The sequence below is a fragment of the Callithrix jacchus genome, chromosome 10, assembly GCF_049354715.1.
Source record: "Callithrix jacchus isolate 240 chromosome 10, calJac240_pri, whole genome shotgun sequence".
In the NCBI taxonomy this organism is placed as follows: Eukaryota; Metazoa; Chordata; class Mammalia; order Primates; family Cebidae; genus Callithrix; species Callithrix jacchus.
In genome coordinates, this window is record NC_133511.1 from 14,268,651 (window position 1) to 14,292,477 (window position 23,827).

The window sequence follows — 23,827 nt, forward strand, 5'->3', positions numbered from 1 at the left end:
CTGGAGACTGACCAGCAGTGGGGACAGAGGGACAGGAGGTGAGCAAGATGGTTGCAGAAAGTCTGTTACTACTGTGACAGTGATGTTGGAAATTACTGTTATGGACAGGCCCACTCAAAAAAGCCTCACTGAATCTACACAACTCACAGTTTGTTGCTCAACTATGGTTTCTACTGAAAAAGGAAACCCGTCACCCTCACAAAGCCAATGCTGAGGAGATGACCGAGTACCACAGTGATGAATACATTAAATTTTTGTGTTCGTCTGTCCAGATTACATGTCTGAGTACAGCAAGCAGATGCAGAGATTCAACGTTAGTGAGGACTGTCCAATATTTGATGGCCTGTTTGAATTCTGTCATTTGTCTTCTGGTGGCTCTGTGGCAAGTGCTGTGAAACTTAATAAGCAGCAGATGGACATTGCTGTAACTTGGGCTGGGGGCCTGCACGATGCAAAGAAGTTCAAGGCATCTGCCTTCTGTTATATCAATGATACAATCTGGGCCACTCTGGAACTGTTAAAATATCACCAGAGGATGCTGCATGTTGACATTGATATTCACCAGGATGATGGCATGGAAGAGGCCTTCTATATTACAGGCCAGGTCAGGACTGCATCCTGTCATAAATATGGAGAGTACTTCCCAGGAAATGGGGACCTATGGGATACTGGGGCTGGCAAAGGCAGATATTATGCTGTTAACTACCTGCTCCTAGATGGGATTGATGATGAGTCCTATGACGACATTTTCAAACTGGTAATGTCCAAAGTAATAGAGATGTTTCTGTCCAGTGTCATGGTCTTACAGCATGGCTTAGATGCCTTGTCTAGAGATCAGTTATATTGCTTTATCTGACTATCAAAGGGCATGCCGAGTGTGTGGAATTTGTCAAGAGCTTCAACCTGCCTATGCTGATGATGGCAGAAGGTGTTTACACCATTTATAATGTTGCTCAGTGCTGGAAATAAGAAATAGTCATGGCTCTGGATATGGAGATCCCTAATGAGCCTTCATAAAATGACTACTTTGAATACTTTGGATCATATTTCAAGCCCTACATCAGTCCTTCCAATATGACTAACCAGAACACTAATGACTACTTGAGAAGATCAAACAACGGCTGTTTGAGAACTTGGTAATTCAGCCCCATCCATCTACAGTCCAAATGTGTGTGATTCCTGAGGATGCCATCCCTGAAGAGGGTGGCGATGAGACTGAAGAAGACCTTGACAAGCTCATCTCCATCTGTTTCTCAGACAGATAAATTTCCTGTGATGAAGAGTTCTTCAGCTCTGATGAGGAGGGAGAGGGCGGCCTCAAGATCTCTCCCATGATCACAAAATACAAGGAGGTTAAAACAGGATGAAAAAGAGAGATTCAGAGATGAAGAAAGAAGTCACAGAAGAGCAGAAAAACCAAGGAGGAGAAGCCAGAGGTCAAAGAGGTCACGGAGGAGGTCAAACTGGCCTGAGGAAACCTCTCCAGCTCTGGCTTCCTGTCTAGTTCCCAACATTTCTCTCCCAAACCCTCAGATTTTATGTTTTCTGTTTCTCTGTGTATCCATATACAATTTATTAAATATAAATATCCCCAGGGACTAGACAGAAATCAAGACCCTGAGCCCAGGGCAGCTGTGCTGGGGGAACTCTTCTAGGAGCTACCTTGCCACCCATCCCTCTCCAGGTCTTAACTCTGAAGCATAAACGGTGCTAGGTCTGGGTGAGAGGAATACTTTTGTGCAAGCATAAGACAAAATCCTGAAATGCCAAGTGCCTGCTTAGTAGCTTTGGAAAGGTGCCTTTATTGTGCATTCTAGAAGGGGTGCCTGGGTCTTCAAGGATGCCCTGTTCTTTTCAGGCTCCTAAGGTAACATCAGCCCATTTTTAGATTGGTTTCATTCTCATACCTTCTCATTGGTCTAAAGTGAGCCAAAAACTCACATTGCCTGCTGTCTGTCTTCTCCCAGTTCTGCAGGTGGAGGATGGTAGTCTAGTTTCCTGCCATCCTCCAACTGCAGAATTGGGGGAGTTTTGAGATACTATTTTTATTTTTGTAAGACTCTGTAATAAGATGGTATATTTCCATACTCTCTACCCCAAAGACATAGAATTGTTGAGTAGATTATAAAAAAACAAGACCTAACTCTATCCTGTCTACAAGAGATTCACTTCAACTTTAAGGACACACATAGACTGAAAGTGAGGTAACGGAAAAAAGATTTTCCATGCAAGTGGAAACTGAAAGAGAGCAGGAGTCACTATACTTATATCAGATAAATTAGACTTTAAGTCAAAAACTAAAAAGAGAAAAAGAAGGTCATTATATAATAATAAAGGGATCAGTTCATCAAAAGAAAATAACAGGCTGGGCGCGGTGGCTCACACTGTAATCCCAGCACTTTGGGAGGCTGAGGCAGGTGGATCACGAGGTCAAGAGATCGAGACCATCCTGGTCAACATGTTGAAACCCTGTCTCTACTAAAAATACAAAAAAAATTAGCTGGGCATGGTGGCGTGTGCCTGTAATCACAGCTGCTCAGGAGGCTGAGGCAGAAGAATTGCCTGAACCCAGGAGGCGGAGGTTGCGGTGAGCCGAGATCGCGCCATTGCACTCCAGCCTGGGTAACAAGAGCGAAACTCCGTCTCAAAAAAAAAAAAGAGAGAAAATAACATATATACATTCAACATTTAGAGGACCGAAATATATAAAGGAAATGAAACAAGAGTTAGAAAGAAATTATTTAGGAATTATTAAGTCCTTGGGAAGGCTTCCCTTTTAACCGAAAGGAGCCACCACATCATTTCTTTTCTAACAATGTGAAGCCTGAAAAATTGAGCTGCAAACATAGATAAGCAAGCTGGAAGCTTGGATGGGTGAATGCTGGCAGCTGTGTCAAGAGGAAAGGGCTGCCTGAGGGCCAGGCACGTTCAACATGGAGGCTTCGTCTTCCCTTTTCTTTGTCACCACATGTACTGTAAGAAAGCAGGCAACATGATGCTGGTCAGGTAGAGAACTATCTGCATAATAAAAGATTAGATTGGGACAGCCAGCTTCTTGGTGTGCTATGCAAATGGTACACTTAGTGCTAACCAGTTCTTTGTGTGCTATGCAAATGGCATCCTGGTCTGGCCAGTCTTTCTTGCCCTAGGTAAATCAGACACCTCTTCCTCAAGTTTATCTATAAAATATTCTGCACTTCACTAGGGACCAGAAGACCCACTCCAGACTCCTCTCTCTGCAGAAGAGAGCTTTTCTCTTTCTTTTGCCTATTAAATCTCTTAACCTGACTCCTTGGATGCCCACATCCTTGATTTCCTTGGAATAAGACTGTGAACCTAGGGTATTACCCCAGATGAACAATGCCGTTTCATTGTGAGGGCCCACCTGGGATCTGAGGTAGATTCATTGGAAGGATGAGAATAGGAGCAGACCTCAACTCTTTCTTTTCATTTCAAGGCCTTCTCTTTCCATTTTAAAATCAAACCAAATACTGGGCCCCTGTCAGACGTTTAAAAACATTTAGCATGGCTTCCAGCCTTACAAGACACAGGGGACACACTTGCCAGGGAGAACTTAGCTAATCTCCCAGTGTTCTTAGGATGGTGGGAATGTTGGCTTTGTTTTGAATTGGTTTCCTTTTACAGAGAGCCTAGCTGTCCTATGGGGCTGGAAGAGGTCAAGAGGCACTGAGGGTTCCTGTCCAGGGAGACACCTGGTGTTACCTGAAGGCTTCTGAACTAATTCCAGCCTCCAACAGCCGGATGGGTGATGGCAACAGGATCTCCGAGCTTTATCTATTGCAAGTTTTCTCCTTTCCTATCCACAATGACCATGTCTTCTAGCCACTCTGTGCAATGCTGTGAGGATTTTTACAGTTCAGTGAAGTAATCCTGTTAGGCAAGATCAGGAAATGCCATAGTACCTGGGAATATAGCTCAGGGGATTGCCGTTTTGGTGCTTTTCTAGGCACAGAGGGCCTCCCCCCTCCCTCCCACCCTCCTGAACATCTCTCTCTTTACCATTGGTCTGGACAGCACATGGTATTTCAAGGTCAACATCACCACCTAGTGGAATAAGAGCCCTATCCCATAAGGCACATTGTTGGCCCTTTGCTGAAACACTCTAGCTTCCCAGTTCTCCCTTTCTGGACACCAGGCTTTATACTCCTGTGAACAGGAAAACTCTGCCTTCAACAATGAGGAGAAAAATGTCCCCCAAATCCAAATTTTAGTCTCAACACTGTCCCACTTTCTTTTAAGTTTGTTTCCTACTTTTTTTTAAGGCATCTATTGTGCCTCCAATTAAAGTGGTACTTGAACAGTAAGGGGATTTTAATTCCAGAAGTTAACCAGAGCCACTGCCTAAGAATAAATACTGTAGTGCAGGCCATAATAACAAATTGTAGAGCTCAAACCTGCATAATCTCTCCATTAAAGGGCATTGCCCAAATGCAACTGTTAAGTTGTCTCTCTCAAGATCCATCTATTGAGGAGTCATGCAGATCACACAGGTCTAGGAAGTTGAAGGGAAATTACCAGCAGATGACTACAGTCACAAAGGTGAGCGTGAGTAATCCCAATTTATTGATTCCTCTGGTTCCATAGCCGAGGGTTATGCCTGCATCCATGAGTAGCGCCTTCAATGGATGCCAGGGCTCAGGGAGCCAAGGAGGTGAAACAGTTGAGGGGATGCCTCCACTGTCTTCCCCTCTACCCTGGGCCACTCCAAAGGAAAGCAAGGCAACTAAAGGGACACCTATTTTCTTGGTTCTCTTTCTAGATGAACAGTAGACTATCTTCGGTCTGCACTCCTCTGGAATACATTTGGAAGCACTGGGATTCCTTTGACCCTGAGACTCTGTACAAAAAGTGGCTCATTTTCTTTTGCATAAGAGTGTGGGCTTCTTACCATCTTGAACAGCCTAGCTTGCAGAGGGAAGCCTTGATTTTAATACTATCCAACAATTAGATCTTTTCTGTAGACAGAAGGGAAAATGGTCAGAAGTCCCCTTATATACAGGCTTTCTTTGCCCTGTGAGACAACCTAGAACTTTGCAAGCATTGCACAATTGACTTAGCTCTTTTAGTAGTCATATCAGGAGGGCCCAAAGGGAATGATTCCCCAAAACTAGAGAAGCTACTTCCAGGGGAACTATCTGAGGCAGCTATTGAGTGTCCAGGCCCTTCATGTCCTCCCATTCTGGGACCCCTCCAACTGTGCCATCAGTTCCTCCAGCTCCATCATCTCCAAAACTCCCCACTCCCCCAGCTTCAGTCTTACCCTTACAGGAAATGCTCAGTGGAGGTGATATCACTAGAGTTCCCGTCTCGTTGCAGGATCTTAGGAAAATAAAGGGAAACTTAGGCCAATTTCTCTTACTGCTTTTAAAGCAGAGGAAGGCATTTGCTATTACCTGGTCAACTTTCCCCAGCCTGAGGGTGTGAAGTTTATCTTTGGGGGAGAGTGTTTCCTGGTATGGGGGGCGGGGAAGTGTTTTTCTGGGAGGAGTTAGTTGCACAGATGAAAGTGCTTCCATACTAATATGGTTTAGCTGTGTCTCCACCCAGATTTCAATTTTCTGATGACCCTGATAGGTATGTAGAACTCAGGTATTTAACCTCTCATGGAGGGATGTTTTGCTGCTGCTAAGCCAAACCCTAACTTCAACTGAGAAACAGTCAGCCATGCAGGCAACAGAGAAATCCGAAGACAAGCAATGTGTCTCCTACAGCAGGCCAAAAAGAAAATAGGGAAAGTGAAGAAATAGGGGAACCATCGTTCCCAATAGAAAGAGTGGCAGTATCTCTTTACAACCCTGATTAGAACTCCAGTGACGTCACAGATGAATGGAAAAGGAAACACTTTTTTTTTTTTTAATGTGCATATTGGGGGCCCTGAGAAGGACTAGGGCCAAACTTCTTGATTGCTCTAAACTGTCCATGGTAGACAAAAATCCAGATGAGAATCCCATAGCCTTTATGAAAGGCTTAAAAAGGCACTAATAAAACACACCTCCTTGTCCCCTGATTCAGTTGAGGGACAGCTCATCCTAAATGACAAGTTTACTACATAGGCAGCTCCTGGTATTAGAAGAAAACTACAGGAGCAGGCTATAGGGCTAGATAGCATTTTGGAGAACCTCTCTTGAGGGTGGGCCACCTCAGTCTTTTATAGTAGAGACCAGGAGGTATGGGAAGTTGCTATCGGTATGGGAAGTCAGAGCACTTTAAGAAGTCCTCAGGAAGCCAGTAGAAGCCACCTTGACCCCTCTAGCCTGTGGTAGGGACCACTGGTGATTGGACTGCCCCCAGAGATGGAGGTCACTGGGTTCAGAACCAGTCTCAGAGATGGTCCAGCAGGACTGATGGATCCCAGGGCTCAAGCTTCTGGCTCCAATGACTGAAACTGCCATTATAGAACAGGAGGCCCAGTAATTCTGGAAACTGAAGGAAGGAAGGAAGGTGGACCTCCTTCTGGACACTGGAGCCAGCCTCTCTTTTCTCCTCTATAATCCAGGCCTCCCCACTTCCCATAGCATGACCATGAGAGATGTCCCAAAAAAACTCTAATCTGATTTTTTTTCCAACCCCTTAGTTACAGTTGGGGGGACCTATTATTTACACATGCCTTTTTAATCATGCCTGAAAGTCCCACTCCTTTATTAGGTAGAGACATTCAAGCTGGCATGGGGGCCAGCTTACTTATAGCTCCAGGAAAAACTCTGTCTCCTCCAGTGGAAGCTAATGTCAACCCAGAAGTGTGGGCAACTCAAAAAAGAATAGGTTGAGCTATAACCACTAGGCCAGTCTGGGTCCATCTTCAGGATCCCACTTTTATTCCTAATCAGAGGCAATATACCCTAAAGCCAGAGGCTAGGAAAAAGCCAGAAGCCATTATTAATAATCTGAAGATACAGGGCCTCCTTAAACTCTGTAACAGCTCCTATAACATCCCAATATTAGAACCAGAAAAACCTAATGCAGGATGGAGGTTCATTAATGAGGCCATAGTCCCAATCCATCTGGTAGGACCTCATACCTATATCTTGCTAACCCAAATACCAGAGGGAACTAAATGGTTTACAGTCCTAGATATAAAAGATGACTTTTTCCGCATACCATTACATGCCGTCTCTCACAACCTGTTTGCCTTTGAGGAGCCCTCTGGCCAGACTGCCCAGTTAACATGGATGGTGCTGCCTCAGGGATTTTGAGATAATCCCTCATTTGTCTGGGCAGGTCAAAGGACCTCTCTGAGTTTTCCCATACTCAGTTCAGGGTCTTGCAATATGAGGATGATATACTGCTCTGTGGCCCAACTGAGGAAACCTCTTGGGAAGGCACTAAAGCTCTTGTTAATTTCTTAGCTAACAGAAAATATAAGGTTTCAAAATCTAAGGCCCAGCTTTGCAAACCTTGGTGAAGTACCTTCATTTACTGCTGTCTGAAGGGACCAGAGCATTAGGAGAAGAAAGAATTAAGCCCAGTTCTTCCTTCTCCCTCCCTAAAACCCTCAAGCAACTGACAGGATTTTGGGGGCATTACAGGACTTCGAAGGTTATGGTTACCTGTGTATGGTGAGATAGATCATCCTCTATACTACTTCTTTCTTTCTTTCCTTTTTTTTTTGAGATTGAGTTCCACTCTTTGTTGCCCAGGCTGGAGTGCAGTGGTGCAATCTTGGCTCACTGCAACCTCTGCCTCCTGGGTTCATGTGATTCTCCTGTCTCGAGCCTCCCAAGCAGCTGGGATTACAGGTGCCTGCCACCATGCCCAGCTAATTTTTGTATTTTTAGTAGAGACAGGGTTTCACCATATTGGCCAGGCTGGTCTCTAACTCCTAACCTCAGGTGATCCACCCGCCTTGGCCTCCTAAAGTGCTGGGATTACAGGCGTGAGCCACCGCACCTGACCCCTCTATACTACTTCATAAAAGAAACTCAAGTGGCTAAAACTCATCTCCTAACCTGAAAACCTGAAGCTCGAAAGGTCTTTAGCCAGCTAAAGCAAGCCTTACTTAAGGTATAAGCCCTCAGCACTCCGGTATGGAGGGCCTTCAATCTTTATGTATCAGAAAGGAAAGGAATGGGCCTCAGAATTTTAATTCACACCTGAGGACCAGCTCAACAGCCAGGGGGCTACCTGAGTAAGAAACTTGGTTTGGTGGGTAAAGGATGGCCAGCATGCCTCGGAGCATTGTCATGTTGGCCCTACTGGTACCAGAGGTCACCAAATTAACCCTGGAAAATGGCTTAACTGTTTATGCCCCACATAATATAACAGGATTGCTGTATTTTATGGGAGACCTTTGGCTAACAGATACCTGGCTTCTTAAATATCAGGCTCTGCTGTTAGAAGGGTCAGCAATTCAGTTAAAAACCGATTCTTGTAAACCCAGCCACTTTCCTTCCCAAGAAAACTGGGGAAACTCAACATGACTGTGAGCAAGTTGTGGTCCAGACCTATGCAGCCAGGGAGGATCTCAGGGAAACTCCCCTAGAAAATCCAGACTGGACCATCTTCACAGATGGCAGTTGCTTTGTAGAGCTAAAAGTCCGAAAGTCAGGATAGTCAGTATTTACTCTGAATGATGGTATTGAAAGTGCACCTCTCTCTCCAGGCACAAGTGCTCAACTCTGAACTGATAGCTCTTACAAGAGCACTTGAATTAAGCAAGGGAAAGGTAGCTAACATCTATAGTGACTCCAAGTATGCTTTCTTAGTTCTCCATGCTCATACTACCATTTGGAAGGAAAGACACTTTCTTACCACGAATGGATCTACTGTAAAATACCACCAGGAAAGTAACAGGTTATTATCCTCAGTTTTTCTTCCTGAGAAGAAGAAATGAGAGGTAGCAGTGATGTATTGTAAGGGACATCAGAAGGGAACAAATGAAATAATTTAAGGAAACAAGTTAGCAGATCAGGCAGCCAAGTCAGTGTCAAGAGAGCCTCATGGCATCAACTTGAAGACCATCTAGTCTGGAAAGGCTCCATAAGAGAAATCAAGCCTCGGTACTCCCCTGCAGAAATAGAATGGGCCATTTCTTGAGGCTATACTTTCCAGCCCTACAGTTAGAGGATGGCAAACCCTACTTGCTAGCCTCCAGCCAATGGAAAGTTCTTAAAATCCTGCACCAAGCTTTTCACTTGGGAAAGAAATGAAACTTATCAGTGCTCTCAGAGATTGTTTTCAGGAGAGAATTTATTAAGAACAGCCAAACGGGTTGTTAATGCTGGTGAAGTCTGTCTTAAAAATAATCCCCTCAACGGGTGTCTCCTTCCTCCTCAAACCTAAAGGATGGGAAACTATCCTGGGGAGGACTGGCAAACAGACTTTACCCACATGCCAAAGTTGAAAAGCATGTGATACCACTCGGTATGGGTATGTATTTCCACTAACTGGGTAGGAGCGTTTGTATGGCATAAAGAAAAGGCCTCTGAGGTAGAGATATCCCTTCAATGTTATCCCTGAGCCCTTTTGAGATGCTGTATGGATGGAGTTTTCTTACCAATGATTTCTTATCACACCAACAGACCTCTAAATTGGTTAAGCATGTAACCTCACTGGCTCACTTTCAACAGGAATTAACTAGCCAAGCCTAACTCCAAGAAAATAGGACCACCTTTATTTAACCCAGGAGATCTTGTGTTGGTAAAAGCTCTCCCTTCTTTCTCTCTCTTCCTAAGTGCAAGCTGGGAAGGACTTTACATCATTCTCCTCTCAACCCTCTCAGTGATAAAAGTCACCTGTAACAACTCCTGGATACATCACACTCAAGTCAAAGCCTGGGAAGCTGAGAGAGTAACCCCTGACAGCCCAGAGGAATGTCCTGGATATTTATGTGAAGAAATATGAGATCTTAAGCTAAAAATCATAAAAGATAAGTAAATGAGTAAGGGCTGCTCATCCTATTCAGTCTCACCTTTACCCTACCAGATACATTCAGTCATTTCTACTTGTCCTCTCAAGATTTGCCATCAAATATCGGAGCTTCTTCTTGATGCATACTTGCAAAGATTATAGTTACCAACAAGAAGTGAACATGAAGAATTTTATGATCACTGAGCCTGCTAGGACTTTTTACTGGATTTAGTGAAACATCACACCCTTAACTCCTACACTATCAGCCATGGCCCATTTATACAACAAGACTAATTGCTAGGTCTATCCTGAGTGGCTTGGTTAGTTCGGTAACACTAAGGAATGTCTGGATTACCTGGAACTTACCATCTTAGGATTCCCTTTGTTAGCTTTACCTTTGACCCTTAAAGACCTATCAGGCACAATGGGACATGGTTTGTATATTAATCCATTTTCACACTGCTGATAAAGACACACCCGAGATTGGGAAACTTACAAAAGAAAGAGGTTTATTGGACTTAGAGTTCCATATGGCATTACAATCATGGCAGAAGGCAATGAGGAACAAGTCACATCTTGCATGGATGGCAGCAGGCAAAGAGAGAGAAGAGAACTTGTGCAGGAAGACTCCCGTTTTTAAAACCATCGGATCCCATGAGACTTATATCACTGTCATGAGAACAGTATGGGAAAGACCTGCCCTTGTTATTCAATTAACTCCTACCAGGGCCCTCCCACAACATGTGGGAATTCAAGATGAAATCTAGGTGGAGACACAGCTAAACCATATTAGTATGGAAGCACTTTCATCTGTGCAACTAACTCCTCCCAGAAAAACACTTCCCCCCCGCCCCCTAGTACCAGGAAACACTCTCCCCCAAAGATAAACTTCACACCCTCAGGCTGGGGAAAGTTGACCAGGTAATAGCAAATGCCTTCCTCTGCTTTAAAAGCAGTAAGGAAGGACCATACATGGGAGATCTCAAATATTGTAGCATCACACTGTGATTGCTAATAGCTCAGAGACTTGGGGAAAAAAATGCAATAGGGGTAATCTAAAAGGATTGCAAGTCCTATGGGGGGACTTTCAAAATCTAGCCTCTCTTACTGATTGAAAGCCCTGATTGGAATGGCATGCTCTAAGTAACCACCTTGATACATAGTACTATAATGTAAAGAACAACACATGGGCTTTCCAAACATGCCCCCTCATGGAATTCCAGATCCCTGTTTCCTAAAAGTAGTGGTCTACAAATCTGTGGTTGAACAGGAAACATCTGGACTAACAGCCCTTGCTGCAAGGAGTATCTGAGATATTGTCCAGGGTATATTATGTCCTTAATTTTTTTGAAATTCCATTTGTCAGGTGGCCCCCTCTCATTGAACAAAAATTATATAACTGTCTCAATAGAAAAGGTATTTGATAACATTCAACTTTGCTTCAGATAAAAAAATCTCAACAAATTAGGTATAAAAGGAATGAGCCTCAAAACAATCAAAACCATGCACAGCAAATCCACTGCTAACGTTACATTCAATGTGTAAAAGTTGAAGGCCCTCTTAGATCTGGAACAAGACAGCGTTGACCATTTTCACCACTTTTATTCAACATAGTATTGGAAGTCTTAGCCAGAGCAGTTATGCTAGAGAAATAAATAAAGGGCATACAAATTGGAAAGAAGGAAGTTAAATTGTCCCTGTTTGCAGACCACATAATCATATATTTAGAAAACCCCAAAGACTTCAATGAAAACCTGTCAGAACTGATTTTTAAAAGTCAGTAAAGTTGCAGGATACAAAATCAACATATAAAATCAGTAACATTTCTACACACCAATACAAAACAACCTGAAAAAGAATCAAGAAAGCAATTTAATTTATAGTAGCTATAATAAAACCCTAGGAATAAATTTATCTAAAGAGGTGAAAGATCAAAATTTATCTAAAGAGGTGAAAGATCTTTACAATGAAAACTATAAAAGTTGATGCAAGAAATTGGAGAAGACACACACACACACTCACACACACACACACACTCACACAAACTCACACACACCCACACACAAATAGAAATAGATTCCATGTTCATGGGTTAGAAGAGCAAATATTAAAATGTTCAGACTACCCAAAGCAGTCTACAAATTCAAGCAAACCCAATCAAAATACCAATAATATTCTTCTCGAAATAGAAAAAAGATCCTAAAATCTGTATGGAAACAAAGAAGACCCAGAATAGCTAAAGCAATTCTGAGCAAAAACAACAAAGCTGAAGGCATTGTATTACCTGACTTCAAAATACACTACAAAGTTACAGTAAACGAAACAGTGTTATACTGGCATTAAGTCACATACACCAATGGAACAGAATAGAGACCCCAAAAGTAAATCCACATATTTATAGCCATCTGGATTTTTGACAAAGTCATTAAGCACATACAATGAGGAAGAAAAGTATTTAAAATAAATGGTGCTGGAGAAACTGAATAACCATATACAAAATAATGAAATTAGACCCTTATCTCTTACCATACACAAAACTCAGTTAAAAACGAATTAAAGACTGAAATGTACAACCCAAAGTATGAAAATACTAGAAGAAAACGTAGGGAATACTGTTCAGGGCACTGATGTAGCCAGAGGATTTTTGAATAAGACCTCAAATACACAGAGAACAAAAGCAAAGATAGACAAATGGGATTATATAGAACTAAAAACTTCTTCACAGCAAAGGAAGTAATCAAGCGAAGAGTCAACCTACAGAATGGGAGAAAATATTTGCCAAGTATCCTTCTGACAAGGGATTGCTATCCGGAATATACAACGTACTTAACCAACACCATAGCAAAAAGAAATTAATAATCCAGTTAAAAAATAGGCAAAAGATCTAAACAGACACTTATCAGAAGAAGATATACAAATGGCAAACAGGTATATGAAAAGGTGCTCAACAGAGAAATGCAAATCAAAACTAAAATGTAGTGTTATGTCACTCCTGTTAAAATGGCTTTTGCCTGAAAGACAAGTAGGAACAAATGCTAGTAAGGATGTGGAGAAAAGGGAACCCTTGCACACTGTTGGTGGGAATGTAATTAGTAAAACCACTATGGAAAACAGTTTTGAGATTCCTTAAAAAACTGAAAATAGAGCCACCTTATGATCCAGCAATCCTACTGCTAGGTATATACCCAAGAGAAAGGAAATTAGTATATCCAAGAGCTATCTGCACTCTCATGTTTATTGCAGCACTGTTCACAATAGCCAAGATTTGTAAGCAACCTAAGTGTCCATCCACAGACAAATACATAAAGAAAATATGGTATACGTACACAATGGAGTAGTATTCAGTCATAAAAAGAACAAGATTCTGTTATTTGCACCACAAAAAGCGTGGAACTGGAGGTCATGATGTTAAGTGAAATAAGCCAGGCACAGAAGACAGACTTCAGATGTTCTTATTTGTGGAATTTAATAATTAAACCAATTGAACTCATGGAGTTAGAGATTAGAATGATGGGGGCATGGAGGCGAAGTAGGGTTAGTTAATGAGTACAAAAATATGATTAGACAGAATGAATAAAATACAGTATTTGATAGTACATCAGGGTAACTACAATCACTAATAATTTATTTTATAATTTAAAAATAGTTAAGAGTATAATTGTATTGTTTGTAGCACAAAGAAAGGATAAACTTTTGAGGAGATGAATACCCCATTTACCCTGATGTGATTACTGTGCATTGTATGCTTGTATCAAAATATGTACCCCATAAAACATATACCTACTTTATACCCACAAACATTAAAAATTAAAATATAGATATTCTGTTCTTCAGATATTCCCTTAAAGAAAGTAAAAAGATGAGCTATGCATTGCAAGAAGATAGGTGCAATGAATTTATGTGTGACAAAGAAGGAATGTGTATGTGTGAACACACACAGTCTTATCCTCTCACATATTGCTTAATGATTATCAGGTATGTTGTTTGGTATCTAAGCTATTGAAACTCCCCTCCTATAATCTGTAAGTCTTGTAGTTTAGCCTCTCCTAGAACAGATGAGGTAACAAGTAAAAATAAGCTTTTGAAAACCACATAAATGAAGTGTTTCCTACCTTTGTGGAGTTCCAGAAAACTGTAAAAGTGATCCAGGAGATTAATATAAACAATAGTGCCAATTGCAACTTATAATTTATCACACTTATTTTCATGATTAGGATCCTACAAGAGACAAGAGACAATTAGGATCCTACAAGAGACAAGCACAAAAACATACAACAAAACAACAGAAAAGCAAGAAAACACGGGAAACATTTGAAATTTTTTTGGCTCATGATTACTTTTTAGCTTCAGTTAAATAACTCCCAGAAGTAAGCCTTCAGCCTCCCAGTTGTACTTGGTATCTCCCAGGTGCTCTCTTTTAGCTATCAGTTCATACATTCTACAGAAGAGATATTCCATGGAGCCCACTGTAAACTCTAAGAAATAGAGCAGCTAAGAGCCTGAAGGATGCAAGCTTGCTCATGTCTAGGTGAAGTCTCCAGACTCTTTGTCACGTATCAGGTTCCCTGTTCTCTTCCTTTAAACTTAAGGGTAGACACGAAATATTCCAGCAGATATTGGCACTGAGAACCACGTTATCACAGTGCCTGTTGAATGTAAATTTGTTTTTCTGTTTCCTTAATATCAATCTGTGAATATGTTTTCATTTTAGCAGGCTTTCTAGTACCTCTTAAGCTTGAAAAGAATTATTTAAAAACTCATACTTCTTACTTTTAAAAAATGTCAGGCTTTATCAGTGTTTCTGTATGATTCATCTTAACGTCTGTCTTTGCACTGGAATTCCAAGTTTCTTTTAACATGGATCTTTTAACTTTAACATCAGATTGTTTGAATGCTGCCCTTCTAAAAATTTCAATCCCTCAAAATTTACCCACCCCTAGAAGTACCTTTAGCTCCAAATTGCCAGTTTATACATGGGCATTAGATGTTTCTACACTGAAAAATGAGTTTTACACTTTCCCCTTCCCTTCCCAATTTTGTAAATATTTTCATACCTTTAGTTTACAGATTGTTCAATCCCACACATAAAATCTCTGGTAAGTTAGGTGTTAAGGATTTCTTCTGAAGCCACCAGTGTGATACTGGTATACCTCTCCTCTGTACCAAAATAAATTGCAGATGTAAGTTGAAGTCTGTTTACCTTTAGCATGGATTTACAAGCTTCTGCTTGTTTCAGCCAAGACTGATGTTTCAGGCATGTCAGCTCCACCTTAAGGAGGGGCCTGGATCATAAACTATAGTGATTAGTTCAAGCAGAGATGAAGTGCTCTGCATAGTAAGTTCTATGATTTCAGAATCCTGAAGCTTTTTGAGTCTAATTCTAGTAAGTTACAATAATAACTGATGAGAAAAAGAATAAATGAAGCCAGAATTTTGAATGATTGAAAGTAGATAAGCATCAACGGAAAGTCAAACTTTCTAGTTTTCATCTGAGCCTTTTTATCGAGACCAGTTCAAGTGCATATCATTCATAGTATGCTTCAATACAATTTGCTGAATTGAACCAAAAAAACCTAAAATATAACATAGGGAAGACAATAATATTAATTGCATCTGAGACTAACAGAATGACAGCTTATAGTCATGGGTTTGAATTCATCTTGGATTTGTATTCTTGCTAAAAACAGTGCTGGAAAGAGCAGGCACCCAGACAGCTGTACCAGTGCCCACAGGAGGGAGTAGCTGCCTGCCTGTTGCTCCCTCCAAAAGTTCATTTCTGCTGCCCTAGAATCTTCTTATGAGTTAGGCATAATGTATGTACTTAGCTTAAAGAACCAAGAGCACTGAAGAAAGTTCAAATGACTTGTGCAGGTCATCTGATGAACTTTGAAAAAGGACTGAATCCAAGATTCCTGCCCTTTTGATCTCTAACACTGTGTGTTTATAGTGTATATGTATAACAACAAAATCACAAAGGATAAAAAGAAGGAAGTTGGAAAAGTTCCTATCTTGAAGTCTTTACCCCATGTGTGACATGGGATAATATTACTTGAAGGTAGACTCTGATTAATTTTTTTAAAATTGTAACTCTAGTATAACCACTAAATATTTCTTTTAAAAAGTGGTACACATAATAAATCAACAATGAAGATTAAATGAAATAAAAAAAATTTGATTAGCCGAATAGAAGGAAAAAAAAGAAATGGAACATAGAAAACTTCTGCCAATATATCCTTAAATTCAAATGTATGAACGGTGATCTGAAATCTGAATGATACAAACCAGGGATGGACAAACTTTTTCTATAAAAAAACATAGAAAATATTTTAGGAGAAAGAAATTATAAACAAGAAAATGTAATGGGTATATTAAAATTAACTTTGTGTTATTCAGTTGGAATTAGAATTATCAGTATGCATTCGGAGTTTTTTGATGGATAAATATGCATTTGTATATATATCTGGCTTCATACACACAGTCATATATTTTCAAGTTCTGTCCGTGAAGAAGCCCTAAAAGTAATGACTCCTAGTGCCTAGACCTTAGTTTCTTAATTCTCCAATAAAGTGAGCCAGGATCTCTTGGAGAAGTGGCTCATTGATTCCATCACTTTGTCGGGCGATATGGGATGAACGTGGAGTATCTTGTGGTGCTAGGAAATGCCTTTTAAGAAATAGAGGGACATGTTAGAATAGCCGAGAAGCCAACCTGAAAGAGCACCAAAGTTGCAACAATTTGAGCCACAAAATAAATTACAATTGTTTTGGAATATGTATTAGTCTACTCTCGCATTTCAAACTACAATCATTGTTCTCACATTTCAAAATACAATCATGCCTTCCCAACAGTCCCTCAAAATATTAGTGAATTTCAGCATTAACTCAACAGTCCAAAGTCCAAAGTCTCATTTGAGACAAGGCAAGTCCCTTCCACCTATGAGCTTGTAAAATCAAAATCAAGTTCTGGAAACTACCATTCTGAGCAAACTGACACAAGAACAGAAAACCAAACACTGTATGTTCTCACTCATAGGTGGGTGTTGAACAATGAGAACATATGGACACAGGGAGGGGAACAGCACACACTGGAGTCTGTTGGGGGGGTGGGGGCTAGGGGAGAAATAGTAGGGGGGTAGGGAGGTTGGGGAGTGATAACATTGAGAGAAATGCCTGATGTAGGTGACCGGGGGTGGGGATGGAGGCAGCAAACAACCGTGGCATGTGTGTACCTATGCAACAGTCCTGCAAGATCTGCACATGTATTTCAGAACGTAAAGTATATATATAAAAAAAAATCAAAATCAAGTTAATTACTTCCAAGATACAATGGAACTATAGGTGTTGGGTAAATATTCACATTCTAAAAGGGAGAAATTGGCAGAAAGAAAGGGGCTACAGACTTCATGCAAGTTCCAAACCCAGAAGAGCAGTCATTAAACCTCAAAGCTCCCAAATAATCTCCTTTGACTCCATGTCTCACATCCAGGGCACACTAATGCAAGGGGTGGGCTCCCAAGGACTTGGGCAGCTCTGCCTCTGTGGTCTTGCAGGGTTCAGTCCCTGCAGCTGCTCTCAAGGGCTGACGTTCAGTGCCTTTGGTTTTTTTCAGGTGATGAGTGAAAGCTGCCAGTGGATTTACCATCCTGGGGTCTAGAGGATGGTGGTCTTTTTCTCACAGTGCCAAGTGGGAATTCTTTCAGAAATTATCGAGAAGGAATATAGAGTTGAAAGAATATGAAAGACAAGTTTAAAAATATGCAGCAAAGAAATAATAATATCAACATCTATATTTAATAAAAATCTCAGAAAGGTAGGGTAAAAAAACCAATGAAAAGTAGAGAGTCAATATCTTATTTTCAAGTGCACATGAAAACCAAAAATAGACCACATACTGAGTCACAAAGGAAATCTCAGCAACTTTCAAATTCATCATTTAAATGTAAATTGCAATGAAATTGCAAAATATTTGACAATGAATAACAATGAAAATACTTTATATCAAACATTAGGGAATGCCACCAAATTATACTGAAAGGGAAATATATAAATGTACATGAAGCTGTTAAATAGCAATGAAAATTAGACTAAATGATCTAGGTGTCCAAGTCAAGAATAGAAAGAGAATAGTACAGTAATCTGGAAAAAGTAGAAGTCAGGAAATGACAAATAGAAAAGATACTGATAGGATGTAAAGCAGAAACAATAGAGACGATCAACAGAATAAAAAGCTAACACAGCGCAAAACTGAAAGTGAGCGACTTTCCAGTAAATTTGATCAAGGGGGAAAGAATAATTAATTTGGGGAATAAAAATGGGTGTATCACATCTGACACCAGGAAGATTTTTTTTTTTTATTGCATTTTAGGTTTTGGGGTACATGTGCAGAGCATGCAATACAGTTGCATAGGTACACACAGGGCAGTGTGTTTTGTTTGCTTTCTCCCCTTCACCCACATTTGGTATTTCTCCCCTGGCAATCCCTCCCCACCTCCCCCTCCCACTGGCCCTCCCCTTTTCCCCCTATAGACCCCAGTGTTTAGTACTCCCCTCTCTGTGTCCATGTGTTCTCATTTTTCATCACCCGCCTATGAGTGAGAATATGCGGTGTTTCATTTTCTGTTCTTGTGTCAGTTTGCTGAGAATGATGTTCTCCAGATTCATCCATGTCCCTATAAACGACACGAACTCATCATTTCTGATTGCTGCATAATATTCCATGGTGTATATGTGCCACATTTTCCCAATCCAGACACCAGGAAGATATTTTAAAGATTTTTTTGGGAATAAAAAAGGGCACACATCTGACAATTGGTGTTCTCATGAGAGAACACTAGAATAACTTTATGCCAACACATTTGCAAAGTTTGACACAGAGGACATATTTTTGTGGTATATAACAACATAATTGATAAGAAAAGAAAATTTAAAAACCCTAATAAAAAAGTAATTATTCCATGCATAGTTACTTCATTCCAAAGACTACAGCATGGAAAAGGAGAAAGAGTAACTTCCAAAGTGGGAGAGCCTGGCAAACACTACCTCAGCTAGAAGATCAAGGTCAACACCAGCAGTGAAAATTATAGTAATATGTACCCTTACTATGATGTGATGACAATGGCACTTTACTTCTGTGGTCCTCCTCCCCGAAACCCATAAACCCAGTCTAACAATGAGAAAAACACCAGACAATTCCCAATTGAAGGATACTGTTTATAAAATACCTGACCACTACTCCAAAACTAAGTCATCAAAAATGATGAAAGTCTGAGAAACTGTGAGAACCAAAAGAACCTAAGAAGCCATGACTAGTAAAAATAATATTGGATCTTGGAACAGAAAAGGAACATTAGGTGAAAAACTATGGAAATCTCAATAAAGTATAGTTAAAGGTAATATTGACTCATTCATTGTAACAATGTGCCATAGTATGTATGTTACCAAAGTAATATATACGACATATATACATTGGTATCATAGTATAAATGTAGCATAGAGATATAATGTGAAGAATAGAAGAGTGCAGGGTATATGGTAGCTGTTTGTTAGCCACTGCATCTGGTTAAAATTTAATTGTTAAAGAATGTGAATTCATATTTTTTAATTTCAAAATCATTAATGCATTTATGCATTACTTAACCTACATTTAAGTAATATAGGTTAAAAATAGAGTGAAATTTGCACTCTATTTTTTTAATTAAAAAGTCTTTTCAATCTATAACCTGAGGGTGCAAATTTCATTCTATCTGTCTAGCCATCATGGTTAAATTAGGTTTATCCCAGGAAGAAAATTATGGATATCCATTTTATTGTAGCATGTGGGGAACCATATGGAACTCCAGAGCTGTAAAGATTATGTAAAAAGAAGACATTTGAGATTCAACAGATGCAAAAAGATACTTTTTTTGGGTATAATATTATGAGACTATCTCCTTGCAGTTCTCTTCAATATAACCACGGGTGAAATTTCTGTCTCAGATGGTATTTTTATTGGTATTATGCTTTAAGTTCTGGGATACATATGCAGAACCTGCAGGTTTGTTACATTGGTATACACCTGCCATGGTGATTTGCTGCACCCACCAACTCATCATATACATTAGGTATTTCTCCTAATGCTATCCCTCCCCTAGTCCCCGACCCTCCTAAGGGCCCTGGAATATCATGTTCCCCTCCCTGTGTCCATGTATTCTTATTGTTCAACTCCTACTTATGACTGAGAACATGCGGTGTTTGGTTTTCTGTTCCTGTGTTAGTTTGCTGAGAATGATGGGTTTCCAGCTTCATCCATGTCCCTGAAAAGGACATTAAATCATCCCTTTTTGTGGCTGCATAGTATTCCATGATGTATATGTGCCACATTTTCTTTATCCAGTCTATCATTGATAGGCATTTGGGTTGGTTCTAAGTTTTTGGATTGTGAACAGTGTTACTATAAACATACATGTGCATGTGTCTTTATAGTAGAATGATTTATAATCCTTTGGGTTATCCAGGGATGGGCTTGCTGGGTCAAATGGTATTTCTGGTTCTAGATCCTTGAGGAGTCACCACACTGTCTTCCACAATAGTTGAACTAATTTACACTCCCACCAACAGTGTAAAAGTATTCCTATTTCTCCACATCCTCTCCAGCATCTGTTGTTTCCTGATTTTTTAATGATTGCCATTCTAACTGGCAGGAGTTGGTATCTCATTGAGGTTTTGATTTGCATTTCTCTAATGACCAGTGATAATGAGCTTTGTTTCAAATGTTTGTTGGCCTCATATATGTCTTCTTTTGAGAAGTATCTGTTCATATCCTTTGCCCATGTTTTGATGAGGTTGTTTTTTTCTTGTAAAATTGTGTAAGTTCTTTGTAGATTCTGGATATTAGCCTTTTGTCAGATATATAGATTGTAAAAATTTTCTCCCATTCTGTAGGTTGCTTGTTCACTCTGATGACAGTTTCTTTGGTTGTGAAGAAGTTATTTAGTTTTATTAAATACCATTTGTCTATTTTAGCTTTTGTTGCCATTGCTTTTGATGTTTTAGTCATGAAGTCTTTGCCCATGCCTATGTCCTGAATGGTATTGCCTAGCTTTTCTTCTAGGGTTTTTGTGGTTTTAGGTCTTATGTTTAAGTCTTTAATACATCTTGAGTTAATTTTTGTATAAGGTATAAGGAAGGTGTCCAGTGTCAGTTTTCTGCAGATGACTAGCCAGTTTTCCCAACACCATTTATTAAATAGAAAATCCTTTCCCCATTGCTTGTTTTTGTCAAATTTGTCAAAGATCAGATGGTTGTAGATGTGTGATTATTTCTGAGGTGTCTGTTCTGTTCTATTGGTCTATAGATCTGTTTTGGTATCAGTACCATGCTGTTTTGATTACTGTAGCCTTGTAATACAGTTTGAAGTCAGGTAGTGTGATACCTCCAGCTTTGCTCTTTTTGTTTGGCTATATGGGCCCTTTTTTGGTTCCATATGAAATTTAAAATAGTTTTTTTTTCTAATTCTGTGAAGAAAGTCAATGGTAGCTTGATGGGGATAGCATTGACTCTATAAATTACTTTGGGCAGTATGGCCATTTTTACAATATTGATTCTTCCCATCCATGAGCATGGAATGTTTTCCCATTTGTTTGTGTCCTCTCATTTCCTTGAGCAGTGGTTTGTAGTTCTCCTTGAAGAGGTCCTTCACATCCCGTGTAAGTTGTATTCCTAGGTATTTTATTCTCTTTGTAGCAATTTTGAATGGGAGTTCACTAATGTTTTGGCTCTCTGTTTGTCTATTATTGGTGTCTAGGAATGCTTATCATTTTTATACATTGATTTTGTATCCTGAGACTTTGCTGAAGTTGCTTATCAGCTTAAGGAGATTTTGGGCTGAGATGATGGGGTCTTGTAAATATACAATCATGGCATCTAAAAACAGACAATTTGACTTTCTCTCTTCCTATTTATGGACAGTTTGACTTCCTCTCTTCCTATTTGAATATCCTTTATTTCTTTCTCTTGCCTTATTGCCCTGGCCATAACTTCCAATACTATGTTGAATAGGAGTGGGAGAGGGGGCATCCTTGTCTTGTGCCAGTTTTCAAAGGGAATGCTTCCAGCTTTTGCCCATTCAGTATGATATTGGCTATGGGTTTGTCATAAGTAGCTCTTATTATTTTGAGATAACGTTCCATCTACACATAGTTTATTGAGAGGTTTTAGCATGAAGAGGTGTTGAATTTTATCACTTGCAGCTCTAAGCAGTATTAATAACTTAACGAAAATGTAATAGAAAAATATCCTGTTTGCTACTGCATTTAAACATCTAAAATTAATATAAAATATAAAATATTTTTGTGGACATACAAAATATTGAAGGACATGAAAGAAGGTATGAATAATGGAATATTATGTCATGTTTATGAATTGGAAGTTCTAATATCATAAAGATGGCAATTCTCCCCAAAATTTTATCATATCTCTATAAGCCGATTCTAAATATTATATGAAAGAGAAAAGGGCCAAAAATACGTAACTAAATCTGCAGAGGATGAAAATAAAGGAGCCCACCCTGCCAGATATCAATTTTTTTTTAAAAAAAGCAATTGTAATTAAGACAATATAGTATTTACACAGCTATAAACAAATTGAGCACAAAGATGGAATTAAAAGTGCAGAAATCAATCTATTAAAAAAGCTTGATAAATAACAGAAATTGTCATTATATGTTGATGAAAAATCATAAACAACTTAATAAATGTTTACACTATTTAAAAAAGTCAGGCTGGGCATGGTGGCTCATGCATGTAATCCTAGCACTTTTTGGGAGGTTGAGGCAATGGATTACTTGAAGTCAGGAGTTCTAAACCAGCCTGGCCAGAATGGTGAAACCCTATCTTTACTAAAAATACAAAAATTAGCCGGGTATGATGGTGTGTACCTGTAATCTCAGTTACACCAGAGTCTGAGGTAGGAGAATTGCTTGAACCCATGTGGGGTTCACTGCAGTGAGCCGAGATCATGCCACTGCACTTCATTCTGAGTGACAGAGTGAGACTCCATCTCATATATAAATAAATAAAAAGAAAACCCAGCCCCCAAAAGACTTCCTATATCACATCATGCATGCCTCTGCAAATCCCAGGTAGATTAATCTGAATGTGGAAAGGCAAACTTTAAAATTTCAGGAGAAAATGTAAAAGAATGTATTTTCTGGAGAATAAAAGGATTTCTGAAAGACAAAACCAAAAACAGAAACATAAATGATAGAAGAAAATGTTCATAAATTTAACTATATTAAATTTTGAATTTCAATGCAATAAAAGATACTCTAAAACAAAGTAAAAATGCAAGGCATGAGCTATGTCCGATTAATAAAACCAACAGTGAGTTTGTGTCCAAAGTTAGTAAAGAACTCCTTCAAGGTAAGGGGAAAGAAACCCAACAGAAAAACGAGGAAAAGATGTGAATAAACAATTCATATAAAGTGATATTTGAATGACTTTTATAAAAAATGATATTTGAATATTATATGTGAAAAATTTCAATGTTTCTAGTTATAAAATAAGTGAAAATTCAAATTACACTGACACGTCATGTTTATTAGATGAGACAAATTCGAGAGTATAAAAATTATAACTTTTTGGTAAGTATTTGGTGTAATGGGGCTCGTCTACCTTTCTGGTATGAGAGTCATTTTGTGAGAACATTTTGGCAACATCTAGTAAAATTACATATGTATATAGCCTTTGACTCAGCATTTGTATCTATTGGTTAGTATTTCAGATTAAAATTCTTGATTTTGCTAGGTTAAATGCTGATATGATATGATCTGCAAACAGTGACCATTTGTGACTTCTCATCAACATCTTTTTTTCTTAATATGTTTTCTCATTTTTATGTGCTGACCTGAGGTAATGGTGGTATCTTTGTCATTTTTATGTCTTAGAAGAACTATGTCTAAAGTTTCTCTGTTAAGTGCAATGACT

General features: G+C 39.4%; 2 protein-coding genes and 1 pseudogene across 3 annotated transcripts in view; 2 read left to right on the forward strand and 1 right to left on the reverse strand.

Annotated features, from left to right (window-relative positions):
* LOC118145704 (NXPE family member 4) overlaps positions 1-15,010 on the reverse strand; it is a 30,199-nt gene extending 15,189 nt beyond the window's left edge. The window contains exons 1-2 of the mRNA XM_035264619.3: positions 14,922-15,010; positions 13,980-14,085 (exon numbers count right to left, since the gene is read on the reverse strand). Of these exons, the coding sequence (XP_035120510.3) occupies positions 13,980-14,075 (96 nt within the window). The 5' untranslated portion in view covers positions 14,076-14,085; positions 14,922-15,010. The remainder of the gene's footprint in view (positions 1-13,979; positions 14,086-14,921) is intronic.
* The window catches only part of NXPE2 (neurexophilin and PC-esterase domain family member 2), a 225,719-nt gene that overhangs the window by 146,630 nt on the left and 55,262 nt on the right, over positions 1-23,827 (forward strand). The window lies entirely within an intron of this gene.
* LOC128929078 (histone deacetylase 1 pseudogene) lies at positions 49-14,928 on the forward strand (annotated as a pseudogene).